General features: G+C 43.2%; 2 protein-coding genes across 4 annotated transcripts in view; both read right to left on the reverse strand.

Moving 5' to 3' along the window:
- Positions 1-3,131: 3,131 nt before the first annotated feature.
- Positions 3,132-11,437, reverse strand: si:dkey-21c1.4 (serine-rich adhesin for platelets). Of its 2 annotated transcripts, XM_050060117.1 has the most exons (6): positions 10,957-11,437; positions 10,588-10,679; positions 6,907-8,241; positions 5,566-5,676; positions 5,325-5,441; positions 3,132-5,237 (listed from the first exon to the last, which is right to left on the reverse strand). In XM_050060117.1, exons 2-6 carry the CDS (start codon positions 10,595-10,597, stop codon positions 5,209-5,211), a joined length of 1,602 nt encoding a protein of 533 aa, XP_049916074.1. In that variant the 5' UTR covers positions 10,598-10,679; positions 10,957-11,437; the 3' UTR covers positions 3,132-5,208. The 2 variants fall into 2 exon arrangements, with proteins under 2 accessions (XP_049916074.1, XP_049916073.1); XM_050060116.1 differs by lacking the exon at positions 10,957-11,437 and having other exon boundaries at positions 10,588-10,932.
- Positions 11,438-13,566: 2,129 nt separating this feature from the next.
- The window catches only part of LOC126399841 (guanine nucleotide-binding protein subunit alpha-13-like), a 16,017-nt gene continuing 11,900 nt past the window's right edge, over positions 13,567-17,683 (reverse strand). For both annotated transcript variants that reach the window (XM_050060140.1, XM_050060139.1), the window contains 2 exons: positions 16,571-16,771; positions 13,567-15,969 (listed from right to left, as the gene is read on the reverse strand). In XM_050060140.1, coding sequence (XP_049916097.1) covers positions 15,598-15,969; positions 16,571-16,771 — 573 coding nt within the window. In that variant the 3' untranslated portion in view covers positions 13,567-15,597. The remainder of the gene's footprint in view (positions 15,970-16,570; positions 16,772-17,683) is intronic.

Raw genomic sequence — 17,683 nt, forward strand, 5'->3', positions numbered from 1 at the left:
CGCTCATTTCAGGAACTGTCCGAACACGTGGCTCTTGTTGACATGCAGTGTACGCTAGGCTAAACCGAATGTGAATATTTGGAACAGAACCAAAATCTATTCGCCTGCTTTCAGCTGCCTGCAACAAGGATAACCTCTTACTCACACTAGAAACCAGTCAAACTTGTCACACAGACATACAGTAGTGTTACCGTACTCTGCAATGCTTTTTTCTTCTTGTGCTCAAGTCACATTTTCTTTGGCGTTTTTTCTTTTGTACCTTAAAGGTATGCAAGCCCCGACACACACACAGACACAGGACGAATACTCAACCACTTCTATCATTTCACAGTGTGTTTGTGTCAAGGGGAGCTTAGTCCTCAGATTGAGGAAGATATGTTACAGTATGATCCTTTTTTTTATTTAGATTTTTATTTCCTCATTTGTTTTTTAGAAATGACATTAAAAAAGACGACTGTTTTTGTTTGTTGTAACGTGTTCCCCAGCTCTGTGAAGATTACAATATCGTCTATAGTTTAAATGATCCTGGAGGGTCGCTGATTGTACGTATGTTGGTCTGCCTTCTGCATATATAATTATATATTGATCATATCAGGCTGTCTATGCTTTACCACCTCGACATGTCGACCAGTGTGTGTGTTAATCTGCATACATGCACACTGCTCTGTTTTATGTAGTTTGGTTGTTTGGTCGCCATACTCTGTGTCCTCAAGTGTTCGCTTACTTCAGTCCCCCGGGATGTTTTTCTCACTTTGCAGTGTTTCTGTTCACACGTTTCCTCTTTTTCCCTCTCAGCAGCGCAACCAAAACTCAAAATAGGAGAGTGTGTGGCTTTGTCCAGAATCAGCGTCAGATCTTTATGTCTTTGTGCCGGTGACAACAGCTCTGCAGTGCTTCCTCTGAAGCTGTTTCCCCTGAAGCTCCCACTGTGTTCTGGTTGTATCGGAGTATTGTTGAGTTTGCTTTTAGTCTTTTAGAGACAAAACTTACTGTGATATTTCACCATGATAAAAAATTAGGGCTGGGCAGTATGGAGAAATTGTAAGATCGCGATATTTTGTACAAAATACCCCAATATCGAGATTTTTGATAAACTATTGATCAGTAATGTGGATTTAATGACTATTGCTGCAATCACGGGAGACAGCAAATCAAATACCAGTTTAGTGGACAAGAGCAGGACACTAAAAATTAAGTGAGGCAATGTAAAGGTAGACCGATTTGCCTTTAAAAAATAAAATATTTCAACTTTTTGCTGTCCTCCACGACAGAATTTACAACTAGCTCCCTCACACATGGCCAAACACGGGCAACCAGGATAATTATTGGACTTTACTAGAAAATTGACATAAATAATAAACCTGAAATGATTTTATTTAATATATTCAAAAACATCCGGAGGGAGCTCGGAGTAGAGCCGCTGCTTCTTCGCGTCGAAAGGGTCCTGTTGAGGTGGTTCGGGCATCTGATCAGCATGCCTCCTGGGCGCCTCCCGTTAGAGGTGTTCTGGGCACGTCCCACTGGTAGGAGGCCCCGGGGCAGACCCAGAACATGCTGGAGGGATTACATATCTCGTCTGGCCTGGGAACGCCTTGGGGTCCCCCAGGAGGAGCTGGAAAGTGTTGCTGTGGAGACGGATGTCTGGAATACTTTGCTCGGCCTGTTAACCCCGCGACCCAGCTTAGGATAAATGGTTGAAAACGGATGAATGGATGGATTTTTAATTAGATTATTTGAAACAATACGGCATCAGGATCACAAAATATCGTCAACCGTCAAGCAACCGTCCTGCTATTTGTCTGGACTGTTGGTTTGTTTTCTCATGCCATTTTAAAGGTGTTTTCCATCTCCCATCTACACTCCGTCTGATTACATCGTGAACGCAGCATAGGGGCTCATTTATGCTCAACGTTAGATTTGTATATGGACACAGATGGAGTCCTCTGTTTGTATTCATGCACGTTTTCTGAAAGCTTCCGAACATGGACAAAACGAAGCAGTACCATCAAAGATCGGGGGGCAGTGTAGCGTAGTTCAAGCAAGATACCATTGTAGAAGATGACAAAGACAAAGTGGTGGAACCGAATGAATTGGTTATACAGAGAAAAGAATTCTCTGTCCGCATGTTGCTTTGTATTTAAAGGCTACGAAGACCACCACCGTCTACGCCGCTGCCTCCATTAAAAGGTACATTATTAAGACCTCTACCACCGTCGCCTTGTTTGTTGTTAGATATTTTTGACTCTACAGCCATCTGTCGGCTGTATCTATGCCAAGATAATGGACGCATGGAAGTACAACGTTTCAAACAGACATCTTTTTTTGTACATAAAGGCCGCGTGAATGACCTTGAAGTGGGTAAAGACAAATAATAGAACAATCTGGTGAGTTCAGAAAACTACATCCAAAATCTAGGACGATATCTTGCCTCATATCAACGTACCAGTATACTATGAATGTATTGCCCAGCCCTGTAAAGAGTTATCCCGCAACATTGGCCATGTATGTGTTTTAAATCTGCACTATCAAAGGCTGATTTCTGCCAAATCCAACACAGGACCAAAGCTTAGATTAAACACTGCTGATTCTAGACAGCATCACCTTCCTCCTGTACACATCTGTGAAACATGCTACAGTGGCAGACTGAAGGCCTTTAATGTGGTGGTGATAGAGAACACATCTGTCTTCTTTTGTGTTTGAGTGCCAGTGGCCACTGCAGCCCGCCTGTATCTCTGCCTCTCTACCAGTGCACACTGAGGAAACTCTAATGACATGTAAGGGTCCTTCGAGTGGTCGCTGCAAGACTTTGTGCCTCTATAGCACTTATATCCACGAGAACATTCGCTTCAGACTCGCACAAAGTGGGGATGTGTTCAGTGGTGGCAAAACGTTGTGTTATCTGGATGCATATCAGTGTCTGAGGGCCTGGTAGGAACATACTGTGCTTTTTCTCCCCTGTTTCCAGTGCAGAGATGTTTTTCTTTTTTCTTTCTGCCTCCATTTTCACTGTTGTTTTGTCTCACTTGATTTGTATAGTTTGTTGTTTTGTACAAAAAATGAAAAGTGAAACAAAATATTTATAATTTTTGTATGGAGAAAAAAAAAAAGAATGTTAAAAAAAACGAGAAAATGGAAATTATTTTTTATTGTGTTGGCTACAAGGCGGCATCAGGAAAAAAGTCATTACAAAAATACTGTCATTTCTTCATTTGTAGCTAATGTGTGTTCACTACAGCGGCGAGGAGAAGTCAACAATAAATTCATTTTGAATACAATGACAAACTGGTCCGGTCCGGATGAGAAAGCTCCTTCAGCGTCCCTCCATTGCTATTCTGTGAGTGTTCACATACTGGCACTGACAGACTAGGCATGCATAATAACATCATGTGACAGGGAGAAAGCATTTGCAAAAGAAAAACGGATCTGTAACCCTCTGCTGCACAGATATGATCTCTTCACGGAGACTGGAGTCAGGATATTTTGGATTTCATGTTTCTCTGTGTCTGGGCTGCCAGAGTAATCAAGTATTTTAATCAAGTTAAAAATCTGTTAGTTCCCTTTAATCCCCTCATGGACCCCAGCACCAATGCCTCTGCACAAAGGAGCTCAGAAAACTCTGCATAGCAAACATTTGACTGCCCAGCCCCTCTGGATTTGGTAGCACAGCACAACAGTGACACCTAGTGGAGCCCTTTGGAAACACACAGTGGGACTCCACATAGAAACTCATTTTCAGCATGTCTCTAGTGAACATTTTCCCTTCTTAATCTAAAATAAAATACAAAGCAAACTACAAAATATAAACATAGATATGTGAATAAATAATATGCTTCAGTGTACTGCTCACAGGCTTTCACTTCAGATGCTCTACGCAGGAGCAAGTCAGTTGAGAATAAAACTACTGGTATCAGATCCACAACTTTTCCATTTGTTAAAGGAATAGTTTGACATTTTGTAAAATTCACTTATTCACCTTCAGGCAAAGAGTTAAACACACCACACTATGATAACTGCCCATTTAATATAAGGCCACTGCCAGCAGCTGGTTGGCTGAGCTTAGCATGAAGACTGGAAACAGGAGCAAACAGTGAATCTGGTTTGTCCAAAGGTAAGAAAATCCACCTACCAGCAACTTTACAGCTCACTGATTAACATATTATGTCTCTTTTGTTTAATCCAGACTAAAAGGGTGTAAAAAAGTGACACTTTGCCATGTGTCGAGGCCACTTCTTCAGCACAAAAATATTCGTTTTAAATGGTATTTAAACACATGCCACCTTTTAACAATATTGTGCCTGCCATTTGAAAACTGCAGTAGGCAATACTGGCAGCACATTTGTGCAGTGGTTAGCATTGTCGCCTCACAGCAAGAGATTTCCTGGGAGTGCCCTTCTGTGTGGAGTTTGCATGTTCTGCCTGTGTCAGTGTGGGTTTTCTCCAGGTGCTCCAGCTTCCTCCCACAAACGCGACGATAATAAAGTCCCAATGTCCTCAAACGAGACAACAATAAAGTCCCAATGTCCTCAAACGCGACGATAATAAAGTCCCAATGTCCTCAAACGAGACGATAATAAAGTCCCAATGTCCTCAAACGAGACGATAATAAAGTCCCAATGTCTTCAAACGAGACAACAATAAAGTCCCAATGTCCTCAAACGAGACAACAATAAAGTCCCAATGTCAAATGGTAATCTGACACACATGTTGCCTTTAATAAATATGAGGTCTCCTGCTATTTGAAAACAGCAGTGGGCCATATTGTCATTTCAATTTAATTTAAATAAATTGTTTAGCCTCAGTTGCTGTATCACCTTAAAAAGGCAAATTGTCTTTTTTTCAACCTTATTTCTATACAAATAAACATGATATAAGGCTTTAAAAGGTGCTGGTTGATGGATTTTGTCTGCATTTAAACAGAGCCAAACTAGCTGTTTCCCTCTGTTTCCAGTCTTTATGCTAAGCTAAGCTAACCAGCTGCTTGCTGTGGTTTCATTTTTAACGGACAGATATGAGAGTCATAGACAGAAACCAAATGGGCTGACAGGAAGCGCTACCATGATGACGAGAAACCAGTACCAACTTGTCAGACACAAATCCTGTGTAAACCTTTGGATCTGGATTAATTATATATTATTAACAGAACAGATGCTTCGAGCTGCTGTTTCCCTCACACACAGTTAAGCTTGTCCAAGCGTCTTCACCTTCACATTAGTGGTACTTCCTCCATCGATCATGCTCTGGAAAGAATACAGACATGATCAGTTATCTCCAACTCTCTGCAGCCCGTTACACAAAGCAACACTGAGAATAATCCACACACTTACTGAGGTGAGGGTATCTCCAGATGTAGCTGAGCACACAGTATCCTGCTAACAACATGCCCACTCCACCTACACCACCTTTCTTCACATCAATGTACCTCCTGTAATACCACTGCCAGCCTGATGGAAAAGGAAAAACATACATGTTAAACTTCAGAAATACTTAAGGAAGCCAGCAGTCTGGTGTGTTTCCTGAGTGATACATGATATATTTGCATGTGTGTAAGGTGAGTGTGTTACTCACCTCTTTGCACCATTTCCACCACATCTCTTGGATGGCTGGGGGTTTTACAGGCCAGCCACTCTGGCAGCTCCCTCAGTCTCACCTGGCCAAGACTCCGCTGCGTCAGAGCTCCTACAAGTCATAACAATAAGGAATCAAAGCACTGACACAGATTAATATGCACATTAAAGACTCAGAAATGTAACTACACGTCCTGTCTATTTCTGTAAGCTGAAACCATTTCCCTCAGTGGAAACAAAGCTTTTATTTACTTTGATTTCACAGACAAGAAACAATAAATTGTGAAGACAATAAAACCTCCACAAAAATAGCATTTTAAGTCTTGTGTGTGATTTATCCTGGCTTCATATGAGCAGAGGAAATCTCTGCTCATAGCTAGGCTAATTTATACAATGTAAAATGCCATAGGCTTGTGCTAATAACATTAGCATGTTAAATTTGTTTATAAAAGGTGTTTATTATAAGACAGTTGTTTTTTCAGTGAACCTTGTGAGTTGTTATGGAGCCAAATACTATAACGTTACCTTTGTTAAATGTTGCTGTTGTCCCTGGCTTCATATGAGAAGAGGAAAAGTTCGCTAGCTGCTAGGCTAATTTATACAACGTAAAATGCCATAGGCTTGTGCTAATGACGTTAGCATGTTGTATTTGTGGGGAAAATGAGTCCAGATAAAGACAAGTGTTTGTCTGTGAATGCTGCAAGTTATAGTGAAGCTGATTTGCGTACTTGTGTTTGAAATTGTCTCTATTAAGCCATGTTTAATGTGTGTTTAATGTGTGTTTTGAATCAACTAAACTTTACAGTACTTCACAGAAACCTCCGCCGCCAACTAGTGTTTTGGAGGTGTAACTGCAGAGCGACACAGACACCACCGCACAAGTATAAATGCTCACAACGGCGTAGGCCACGTGGGTAGACTACAGAGTGGGGTCTGCCACACAAGTATAAATCCCCCTTTAAAAGGGACAGTTCACCCCAAAAGCATCAATCAATCCACAGTAGTTTGTTGTCTCTGTTAAGTATCTGTCTGCTATTCACTCACTCTACAGCAGGAACAAAAGCTCCGTGCCGGATATTCACTGCACTTCAAAATAAAGTATGTTTTAACGCTGCTAAGCATTCAGCCCAGCCCTATAGCTCATGTAGAAATGCTGAGCTGCATTTTTCGACTGGGGGAAAGACAAATAAAGAAGTGTACAATGAGTAAAATGGCCATCTAAAGCAAAAACTTAAGTCGAAGAATAAGTGAACAAAATTACTTAAGTCACTTGAGAAACATTTCATTCTGTACCAAAATGTTCTTGAGCTTTGACGACCACATTCTACTGTCAGGTACTGACCTTTAGTTCCCTCATCAGCAGTTTTTTGCTTCCTGCCCTTCAGTTGCGACTTCAACCCATCATCGGCTCTCAACATCTCCTCCCTCGCTGCCGGTAGAGGGCTGGAAAACGCAGTGAGTGATGGCGATATAGTGAGAAGTCCTGTCATCTTCAGCCCCTCATTTGCGCTGACTGTACTTTGAGGGAGCGTGGCTTTGCTCACCTGAGACGATAGATGGCCAGAAAGGAGGGGAGCGGCAGGGGAGGTTAGTTCATGCTGCTGCATGGGGACTAAAGACGCTGGTTTAGACTTTCTCTTGACTAACTGTAGCTCAGTGTGTTGTAAACTGGTGCTGGGCAGCTGGTCTGACAGGGTTCTAGATGTTTCCAAGGTCCCTGTTGGGGGAGGAACTGGACTGAGACTAGTACCAAGTCCGATTTTGCTGTTTAAATCATCAGCAGTTTCAATTCGGCTCAGGATGCTTGGTCTGCTGGATTTACGGGTGGCATTACCTCTGCCTAACATGGCTTTAACATCCTGGATGGTAACCCTGGCCTGGTGGCTGCTTCCTGATTTTAAAAGCATCTTATTCACAGATAAATCCTCAACTTGCCCCTCGTTGCTCATCCAGAAGTCGTCTCTTACACTGGATCTTGCACTACTTTGATTTACTTCAGAGTCCAGAGAGGTAGAGGTGTGTTTGGTCATTTGTGCAGCCTTCTTCGTCTTTGACGCCTTCGTTTTAGATGCAGCTTTGGGTTTAGTGTCCGCGGACAGAAACAAAGGATGGGCGTTGTCTTTTATTGCGCCTTGGTTGGGATTAGTTTTGGTCTGAGCTGTGGGTCTAGAGCTTAGAGTTTGGTCCTCTGAGGCCGATGTGCTTCCCTCCTGTGATCCCTTAGAAACCTGTGTGGACTTGGCAGCTTCTATCAGAGAATGGAGACTTTGCTTTTTGGGCTTAGAGACGGTGGAAGACAGAGACGGTGATGGGGAGGAGGTGAGGGAAGTGGTAGAGGAGAGCATGTTGGCTGCCTTGATTTGCTCAGACAGCTTCTGTTTCTTCTTCTTAGTTGTTGGTGGAGGTGATGCAGAACTCGGGGACAATGAAGGTGTTTCTGATGATACAACAGACGCCTTTTTACTCTTCTTTGATTGCGGACTTGCTGTTATCGACAGTGTCTGTGTGGACTTCGCTGTTGATTCTGACAAGGCTGCGGCCGGCTGAGAGGACGATGATGTCTGGTTTGCTGTGACATCATGTTTGGTTGGAGGTGTTTTGGAGCTCGCTGCTGCCTTACAGTGTGGCAGGTGACTCTTCAACCTTTTGTAGGTTTTCCCACAGAATGGGCACACCTCTGGGGGGGAAAACAGTGACAGAGTGTATGGTTATACCAACAACAACCTGGCAGGAAAACTTATGTGTTTAGATCTGGTCAATATAAACAAATATCGACATTATTAATTAATCTGCTTGATATTTTCCTGCTTAATCAACTTAATGTTTCCCTGTACATAGTTAGAAAATAGTAAAAAAAAAGAAAAAAAAAAAGCCTATTAATATTTCCAAGAGCCTAAGATGGTGTTTTCTAATTGTCTGAAGTGTCCAACAGTCTAAAGCTCAAAATTATTAATTATTTAATTTATTTTTATTTGCACATTCAAAATGGCTTTAAATCCAGATAATAAAAACAATTAAGTAAGAGTACGTAAGTAAGTCAGGAGAGGTTAAGAGGCCACAGGCTTACATACCCCCTTAAGAAAGAAACAACAAAACAACAACAAAAAAAGGAGAAAAAGAAACATTTAATGAGAGCTTATTGAGTTAAAACCACTTCCCTCATTTGTTAAGAGTTTAATTTATTAGAGTGTGTAAGTCAGGTTGTAATAAAACCACGTTGGCATCATCAGCAAACAAAATGGGAAAAGAAAATTTACTAACAAATACAGAAATCACTAATGTAAATAAGAAATAATAAGGGTCCTAGAATAGATCCCTGTGGCACACCATATGGTATATGAACTGTGTTTGAAGCACAACTACTTAGTGTGTGAACTTACTGTAAAATACTACTAAATATCAACCAATGTGTGCTTAAAAGGAAATGCACACTATGTTTTATTTATTGCATGATGCACATTTTCTCTACTTTAAGGGCTGACCTTGTCATCGAAGGAAAAGTACACTGCTCAAAAAAATTAAGGGAACCCTTAAATCACGCATCAGATCTTTGTGAACAAATAATTCAAGTTGAAAATCTTGAATCCAAAATCATCAACCCACGGAGGGCTGGATTCAAAATCACACCGAAAATGAAAGCAACAAATTGAAATCACAGGCTGATCCAACTCATAATGTGACTCAGTAATGTGTATGGCCCCTACATGCCTATATACACTCCCGACAATGTGTGGGCATGCTCCCGATGAGTCAGCGGATGGTGTCCTGAGGGATCTCCTCCCAGACCTGGATCAGGGCATCTGTGAGCTCCTGGATAGTCTGTGACAGTGCTTGGTGGCGTCAGATGCATTAATACATAACGTCCTATAGGTGCTCAGTTGGATTTAGGTCAGGGGAACGAGAGGGCCAGTCAATGGCTTCAATGCCTTCATCACCCAGGAACTGCCTACAAACGCTGGCCACATGAGGCTGGGCACTGTCCTGCACCAGGAGGAACCCAGGGCCCACTGCATCAGTGTAAGGTCTGACAATCGCTCTGAGGATTTCATCCTGGTAGTCAGTCAGGGTACTGTTGGCTATGACACGGAGGTCTGTGCGACCCCCAAGGATATGCCTCCCCAGACCATCACTGACCCACCACCAAACTGGTCATGTTGGATGATGTTACAGGCAGCATAACGTTCACCACGGCGTCTCCAGACTCTTTCACGCCTGTCACATGTGAAGGTTCACTCAGTGTGAACCTGCTCTCATCTGCGAAGATAACAGGGCACTGATAGCAAATGTGCCAATGCTGGTGTTCTCTGGTGAATCGAGCTGCACAGTAGCCTGCTGGAGGTCATTTTGTAGGGCTCTGGCAGTGCTCCTCCTGTCCCTCCTCACACAAAGGAGCAGATACCGTTCCTGCTGCTGGGTTGATGCCCTGCTACTGCCCTGTCCAGCTCTCCTCACGTAACAGCCGGTCTCTTGAGACTGTGCTGGGAGACACGGCAAACCTTGCGACGGCACGTATGGATGTGCCATCCTGGAGGAGCTGGACTACCTGTGCAACCTGATTGGGCTGCAGATACTGCCTCATGCTACCAGTGGTGACGAGGACACTAGCAGAACACAAAACTAGAAAAGAATCAGTCAGGAAGGATAAGGAGAGAGCAGCTGTCTTTGGACACCACATGTAAAGCCATTTCCTTTTTGGAGGTTGTCTTGCTTTTGCCTCTTCATTGCACCTGTTGTCACTTTCATTTGCATCAAGCAGCTGAAACTGATTCACAATCACTTGTGCTTCCTAAATGGACAGGTTGATATCCCTTAAGTTTAACTGACTTGGTGTTAGACTGTGACCATACAGTGTTCCTTTAATTTTGAGCAGTGAACTTGGAGTGGAGTCTATTCCACTGCAGACTCTACTGTATTGCATCAGCAGGGCGGTAAGTCCCAATAAAACCACACATAATAGAAGTGGTGATGAGGTCACGTGGTGGTTCTGCTTTTGTGAATGACAAAATAATACTGTGACACTTACCAGAGCTCATTGTGCACGCGTCTGTCCAAACAGCCAATCAGGTTGAAGCATGTTCCAAAAACGTACAACAGGGAAGTTACAACAGCGTCAAACTATGAAATAAAGTGACATAAATGATTATATTAAGTCACTGAAGTGTCGACATTTAAACACTTTCAGCTTCGCAAACAAGTTTTTACATTCAGGGTCATGACTGTTGATGTTTCCGGTGAGGACCCTTTAGGTGGCGCGTTAGAAGCCTGAGTGTAAAGTGCTAACACGTCGCTAAATTAGCTTAAAATTACCGCGTTTATTTAGTTTTAAAACTGTACTTATTAGTGATGGATTATAACGGGGCTGTGTGGTGCATAGTAGCAGTTAATTAAATACCTGTATGGTCATGTAGAGATCAGTGGGTGTGGTGCGCACACTGGCGTCTCTGCTACGTCGTAAACTGAGATGATTCACTCCTGCGTACTTCCGGTTTCGCGTAAATCCCCGAGCAAACCAAAAACACTTCGTCAAAATTCCGACTAAAGCCTTTGATATTACAGTCAGACGGTATTTGAGTTGTCCTCAGAGCTGTTGACGGTATTATGTGGCAGAACAAGACGTTTAATTAACTACAAAAACAGTTTCTTGGCAGTTATTTCTCATAACAGAAGCTGAATGGTTTTTTTTATGTTCAATAATGATTAATTTATGGTTATTTGAAGTTTATTTTACTAAATTTATTCTATTTTAATTTAATTCTTTCTATACCTATTCAAATGATTAAATAAATAAAAAAGAAAAATGATTTATTGAAGAAAAAAAATCTCCAAACAAAATAGTTGACTTTCTTGAAGCTTTCGGCCACACCTCATGGTCATCCTCAGCACATGGAGTTGCTCTGTTATCCTAAAGTTTTTTTATTATCAAACAGTATTGTGTTATTTGAAAAGAATAAGTTAAGAATGACTATCTTTGTGTGTCAAATAAAGCATTTTTTAATTTTATTTTTATTTTATTTATTTTTTTTTATTTTTTTTATTTTTTTTGAGGAAACAGATTTTAGGGATGATATGGTTCAAAATATACAAAAACAAGCCTTACATTCATTTGTATAATTTTAATAGGCTTCCCACACATTTTCATGGACAAAATTTCAAAACTTGTTATGGACCCATTATATTAGATTAAATTTAATTCAATTTAATTTAATTTAAGTATTCTTTTTTTTATTTAATTTTATTTGTTTTTATTTTGTTTAATTTAATTTATTTTTGGCCCAGCTTGGCTGAAATTGTAATTGTTGCCAGCTGGCGTACTTTGTGGGAGAGATGGAACGCAGGGGGAAAATGAAGCAACCTACGTGATAGTAAACAAATGTCACACAGACGCACTCTTGAGCTACATTACGTCAGTAGCTTTAGAAAATAAATTTACCATTGTGTTACAGTACATGAAAGGTTGTCCACAGAAGACTACTGTACCAGTTTTATTACACACAACAAAATTCCATGACTTCCCCCTTTCTTCCCCCTTCACACTCATCCTGTCCTATCTAATGTACTTCTAGTGTAGAAATACAAAATGGCCAATGGTATTTCATTTCACGCTCATTTTCCGAAACACCTTATCCTGTTAGGGGTCGCGGGGGGCTGCAGCCTATCCCAGCTGACATTGGGCGAGAGGCGGGGTACACCCTGGACAGGTCACCAGACTATCACAGGGCTGACACATAGAGACAGACAACCATTCACACTCACATTCACACCTACGGACAATTTAGAGTCACCAATTAACCTGCGTGTCTTTGGACTGTGGGAGGAAGCTGGAGCACCTGGAGAAAACCCACGCTGACACAGGGAGAACATGCAAACTCCGCCCAAAAAGGCTTCCCCACCTTGGGTTCAAACCCCCCACCCTGGATTCAAATCAGGAACCCTCTTGCTGTGAGGCGACAAAGCTTACCATTGCAACACCATGCTGCTTACCCAATTTCCATGACTTTTCCTAGACTATCAGTGTTTTTTATGACTTCTATGACTTTTAAAGGCCTGGAAAATGTGCTTGGGAAATCCATGACTTGTCCAGGTTTCCCATGACCCCTAATTTAAAGAACATCAATTTAAAACTCTGTATATTTGACTTTGAACTTTCATTTCAAATTCTGTCTAAAGAATGTTAACATCCATCCATTTTCATCCGCTTATCCAAGGCCGGGTCCCGGGGGCAGCAGGCCGAGCAAAGCACCCCAGACGTCCCTCTCCCCAGCAACACTCTCCAGCTCCTCCTGGGGGACCCCAAGACGTTCCCAGGCCAGATGAGATATGTAATCCCCCAGTGTGTTCTGGGTCTGCCCCGGGGCCTCCTACCAGTGGGACGTACCCGGAACACTTCTAACAGGAGGCGCCCAGGAAACATCCTGATCAGATGCCTGAACCACCTCAACTGACCCCTTTGAACGCAAAGGAGCAGTAGCTCTACTTGCAGCTCCCTCCGGATGTCTGAGCTCCTCACCCTATCTCTAAGGCTGAGCCCAGACACTCCACGGAGGAAACTCATTTCGGCTGCTTGTATCAGCGATCTCATTCTTTCGGTCACTACCCAGAGCTCATGACCATAGGTGAGGGTTGGGATATAGATGGACCAGTAAATCGAAAGCTTTGCCTTCTGGCTCAGCTCCCTCTTCACCACCATCTTCTGGTGCAGCGCCTGCACCAAACCATAGATCCATCTCACGCTCCATTCTCCCCTCACTCGCGAACTAGACCCCGAGATACTTGAACTCCCTCGCCTAAAGCAGTAACTCCCTCCCAACCCAGAGGGGGAAATCCACCGGTTTCAGGCAGAAAACCATGGCTTCATGGTTCCCAGATTTGAAATACAAAATTTGGTAATTAATTTTGTTCCATATCTCAGCATATTCACATAAATGTGTCTCTTTTGGGCCAGTGTTCATTATGAAGCAGCTAAATATTTGACGATATGTAAAATGAATAAATAAAAAGGAGCCTTCTTTCATTAGAAAAGTGTATTTTATTGATAGGGTTAGAGTGGCATGAGACTTGGCACAGGAATGAATTTCAAAAAGGTGATGGAAAAAATTAAACAAAAATACATCTAAATCAAAAAAATGGTCATCTTCATTGGAAAAGCAGTGATTTTTGGAACACATTCAGAATGGAGGAAAAAAAACAAAACGCCATTTCTACAACCATTTACATATACGAAGATAAACCTGAATATTATTTACATGGCAACAGATTACAGTATGTACAAAGCCAGAACTGGAAGCAAACTGAAGCTCACAGGAGCTTTTTATTTTGGGAGGAAAAAATAACTGGAGACTGGTTGATGTGAAAATTCCCAAGAAAGCACGTGGTGATTTGGCAAAGAAACACAGATTTTAACAGTGCCTGGAAGTTGTCCTCAAACAAAGATTGGCCCCCTTCAGAATACAGTCGCTGACACAAGTATTCAACTCCAGCAGCTTTTTTTGTCTACTTTTTTTCAACAAATCCAAAATGTTTTTTAAAGGGAACTCCTAAACAGCACGAGACGGCGTGTAAACCTTCGAGGGGTTTTCAGAGACGCCTAACACAGTAAGTTACAGCTTACAATGTTGGTTACAGTATATTCAGACAATTTAGAGCAAATCTCTGTACATCTATTAACAGACATTCATCATCAGGCAAACAGGGGAAACAGTCTGTCCCTTTACAAGGCATCTAATCAGAGATGAAAACAAACAGAGAGAGAAACAGAGGGGGATTCTGGGTTTAGGGGTCAAAGCCAGGAGGATACAGTACCAACCACCACCCAGCTAACTGTACTGAGGCCTGGCTGAGTCTCACCGCTCTGCCACCCAGAGAAAGATTATTCAGTTAGTTCACCACCAACAACATCAGCATCAACGCTGGTTTGGATTCAACCCTGAGAAAACAGTGGACTGCATGTTCACATGCTGGCACACCTGCCTCATGTGCCAATTAAGGTCATTTTGTCCTCTGAAACACCCAAAAACAAAAGGACAACTTCTTAATTACGTGTTGAAGGCAGCTAAGATTGGCTTTAATTCTACAGAGGCACAAATGCAGGATTCAAACAGTGATTAGGTCTACAGAAGACGTTATATGGAAAGGCAGTGGAGGTTCAGTCTCGCCGTTGTGCCCTTTTCTAGCATTTTTTTCCACAGACAAGGTGCCGGTGCTGGAGCCGTTTTCAACATCACATACTGAACCGTTGGGAGCGCTGTCGCCACCAGTGAACTGGTCCTTGTCCCGGCAGAAATGACTCTCTGCCCTGCTGATGTCGAGGCCAAGAGAAAGTGGCGACTGGGACGGGAAGACGGAGGAGCGATGCTGCAATATGAGGAAAATAAAGGACAATCGTGCAGTCTCCAGATCATCAGAGAGTTGTCGAACCCTTCCTTTAAACTACAGAAACCACGTTCACAGAGCAGCACTGGAGAGTGCAGTGGAAATAATGGACTGATTTTGGACTAGATGAATTCAGTGCTAAATCAACTTTGGCACAGCTGATTTTGTTGCATCTTGACCGTCTGTCGTTTGCTTACATGTTGGTAAAACAACTGTATTTGTTGCTTGGCCAGTTGTGTATCTGCTTTGGAGACCATGAGGCTGGTTTGTGAAAAGTTTAACTGGTTTCCACAGCCAGGTGCCGGCGTTGGCGCCAGCACCGGCACCTTGTGAGTCGAAAAACTGCAGCGAGTGTCTGCGCTCAGGCCAGAGGAGAGAGTCTTGAGACGAAGCAGCAAAGATCAGATGTTGTCCAACATCCAAACCGCCTGCTCATCGCTAACCACGGACAGTCTGCCCTGCTGACTCGTCCCCCTACCAAACCCTGAACTAACAAGAAGGCCAACTCTTCAAAGAGGAGAGTAAAAACTAATATAAAAACGGCTGAAGAAGAACGCTGACGTCTATCGGATTCTTCTGAGGCTGGTCTCTCCCGAGTCCTCGTCAGGAGCGAGGGGGTGGTTTGTCCCCATTCAGGTCCTCTACTTTCACAGGTTGACAGGGGTCATTGGAGCATGAGCTGTTTGAGGTTGTCGTGGAGGATGGTGTCCTTGACGTCCCGGAACACCAGCCTGATGTTCTCCGTGTTGATGGCCGTGGTGAAGTGGTGGTACAGGGGCTTCTGGGTGGGGTCGCGTCTCTTGGCCCGGAAGCACTCCACCATGAACGCCTGGACGTCCGGCAGGTTGTGCTCTTGCCCAGTGTACTCGGGAAAGTAGTCCTTGAGCGGAACACTCTTCACCTTCTCCTCCAGCAGGTCCGTCTTGTTGAGGAAGAGGATGATCGAAACTTTGACGAAGACGCGGTTGTTGACGATGGTCTCGAAGATGTCGAGCGATTCACGCAGCCGGTTGGTCTGCCTGTCCTCCATCAGCACCTGATGGAGACAATGGAGCGATTTAGTACAATTATTACTGCGAGTATTAGTACTGTTCTTCGACCAACAGGGCTCTCATTTTAGTGTAGAGCTTCAGACTGGATTTACGAACACACCATGTCAGGTCACTCACTCTCTGGGACCGCAAGCGTTACTTGAATAGGTAAACACTGACCAATGGGACCAGACTGACCCAACCGTATGATCTCACTCAGTGGATGGATGATGTCACAGGACGCTTTGTGGTTGATTACTATCCCAATCTTACAAACTTTCCAAGTCAAAACAATATGTAACATACTGAATCAGACTGATGACCAAAGAGAACAAAGAACTTATTAATGGTATCACAGAACACAACCTGCACATGTACAAATTAAGAGACTGGTTTATTAGTCCACACACACTGTGGGATATATCACAACACCTCCACAGTGTGTATAGACACAGCAATGACGACTTATCAAAAGTCACCAAACATTATCTGCTAGAACAAACCTATTAACGAGCCACTTATCAGCCTATCACAAGTGTGTGTGCTTGCTTGTGTGTGAGAGGAAATTAGATGCCTTGGCCAGCGTGTTTGGCGGCGTGCTCTCACCTGGTCATATTCAGAGGAGGAGACGAGGAAGAGGATGGAGGTGACGGAGTCGAAACATTCGAACCAGCGCTTCCGCTCCGACCGCTGCCCTCCCACGTCCACCATCTTGAAGGGAACGCTCTTGATCTCAAAGTCATACTCGTGGATGCCCTTGGTGGGTTTACGAGCCAGCAGGATGTCCTGTTGAGTGGGAAGATAGTCCTGGAGGAGAGATGGGAAAACACAGTGAAGGAATATCTACATGTAGAGAGGATGAATCAGAAGATGAAGGCAGGGGTTGAGCTTTTAGACGAAGAGGAAACAAACCAACAAAACATATTTGAGCGGAAAGTATGGAGTTTGTTTGGGACTGAATTATTAGGCCGATAATCAGATCTGTCTTTACCAAAACATTATCTCAGGTCCTTGCGTAGTCTCTTGTGCACACTTTATTGATACTATAAAGGTGGATACTAACATTTTACCCCATTTCCATAACTTTACTTGAGTGGTTTGAAATGTGTAGGCCTATGGAGCGATAAAACCATACATTATTCGCGGATTAGCAAACTGCTAGCGCTTGCTAACTTTAATCACTCGTTAGACCAGGGGTGTCAAACGTACAGCACCAGGGCCAGAACCAGCCCACCAAAGGATCCAATCCTGACCACTCGGCGACTTTTCACACCTAATATTAAAGAAGTTGTAGAGGCTAGGGCCATGGTCACACAGAGAGCGCTTTAGCAGCTGGAGGCGCCTTTTTGTAATTGTTGCTAATGAGAATGAAGCTTTTTGCGCACAGATTTTGCGTTGCGATGCGCTTTGCGTTTCTGCACTCTAGGGCCCTGGCATTTTTGCCGGAGCGCTCTGAACTCCTTGAGTTCAAAAAACTTCAACTCAAAGCGGAAAACACCCCACGTCATGTCTTTTTTCGTCATTTTTCCCCCCCCATTATCAAATTGGATGATTTGAGAGGCGGGCCTTCCGTGGTGGTCACAACAACAAGTTTACAGTTGATAAACAATGGAGGAGAAACTGGTGGTAGTGGTTGCTGGATACCCAGAGCTATACGGCCTGATGACAGACAGCAGGTTGTCAAACTGCCCCTGAGTCATCCTAAAATATGCCTGGAAA

Source organism: Epinephelus moara, chromosome 13, assembly GCF_006386435.1.
Source record: "Epinephelus moara isolate mb chromosome 13, YSFRI_EMoa_1.0, whole genome shotgun sequence".
In the NCBI taxonomy this organism is placed as follows: domain Eukaryota; kingdom Metazoa; phylum Chordata; class Actinopteri; order Perciformes; family Serranidae; genus Epinephelus; species Epinephelus moara.

Bases quoted from the DNA above. Each gene is read 5' to 3' on its own strand.
- si:dkey-21c1.4 (XM_050060117.1), bottom strand. The intron at 5,677-6,906 runs GTCAGTACCTGA...TATGACTTGTAG, and splicing joins TGCTGATGAGGGAACTAAAG to GAGCTCTGACGCAGCGGAGT. The intron at 5,442-5,565 runs GTGAGTAACACA...CTTTTCCATCAG, and splicing joins GGTGGAAATGGTGCAAAGAG to GCTGGCAGTGGTATTACAGG.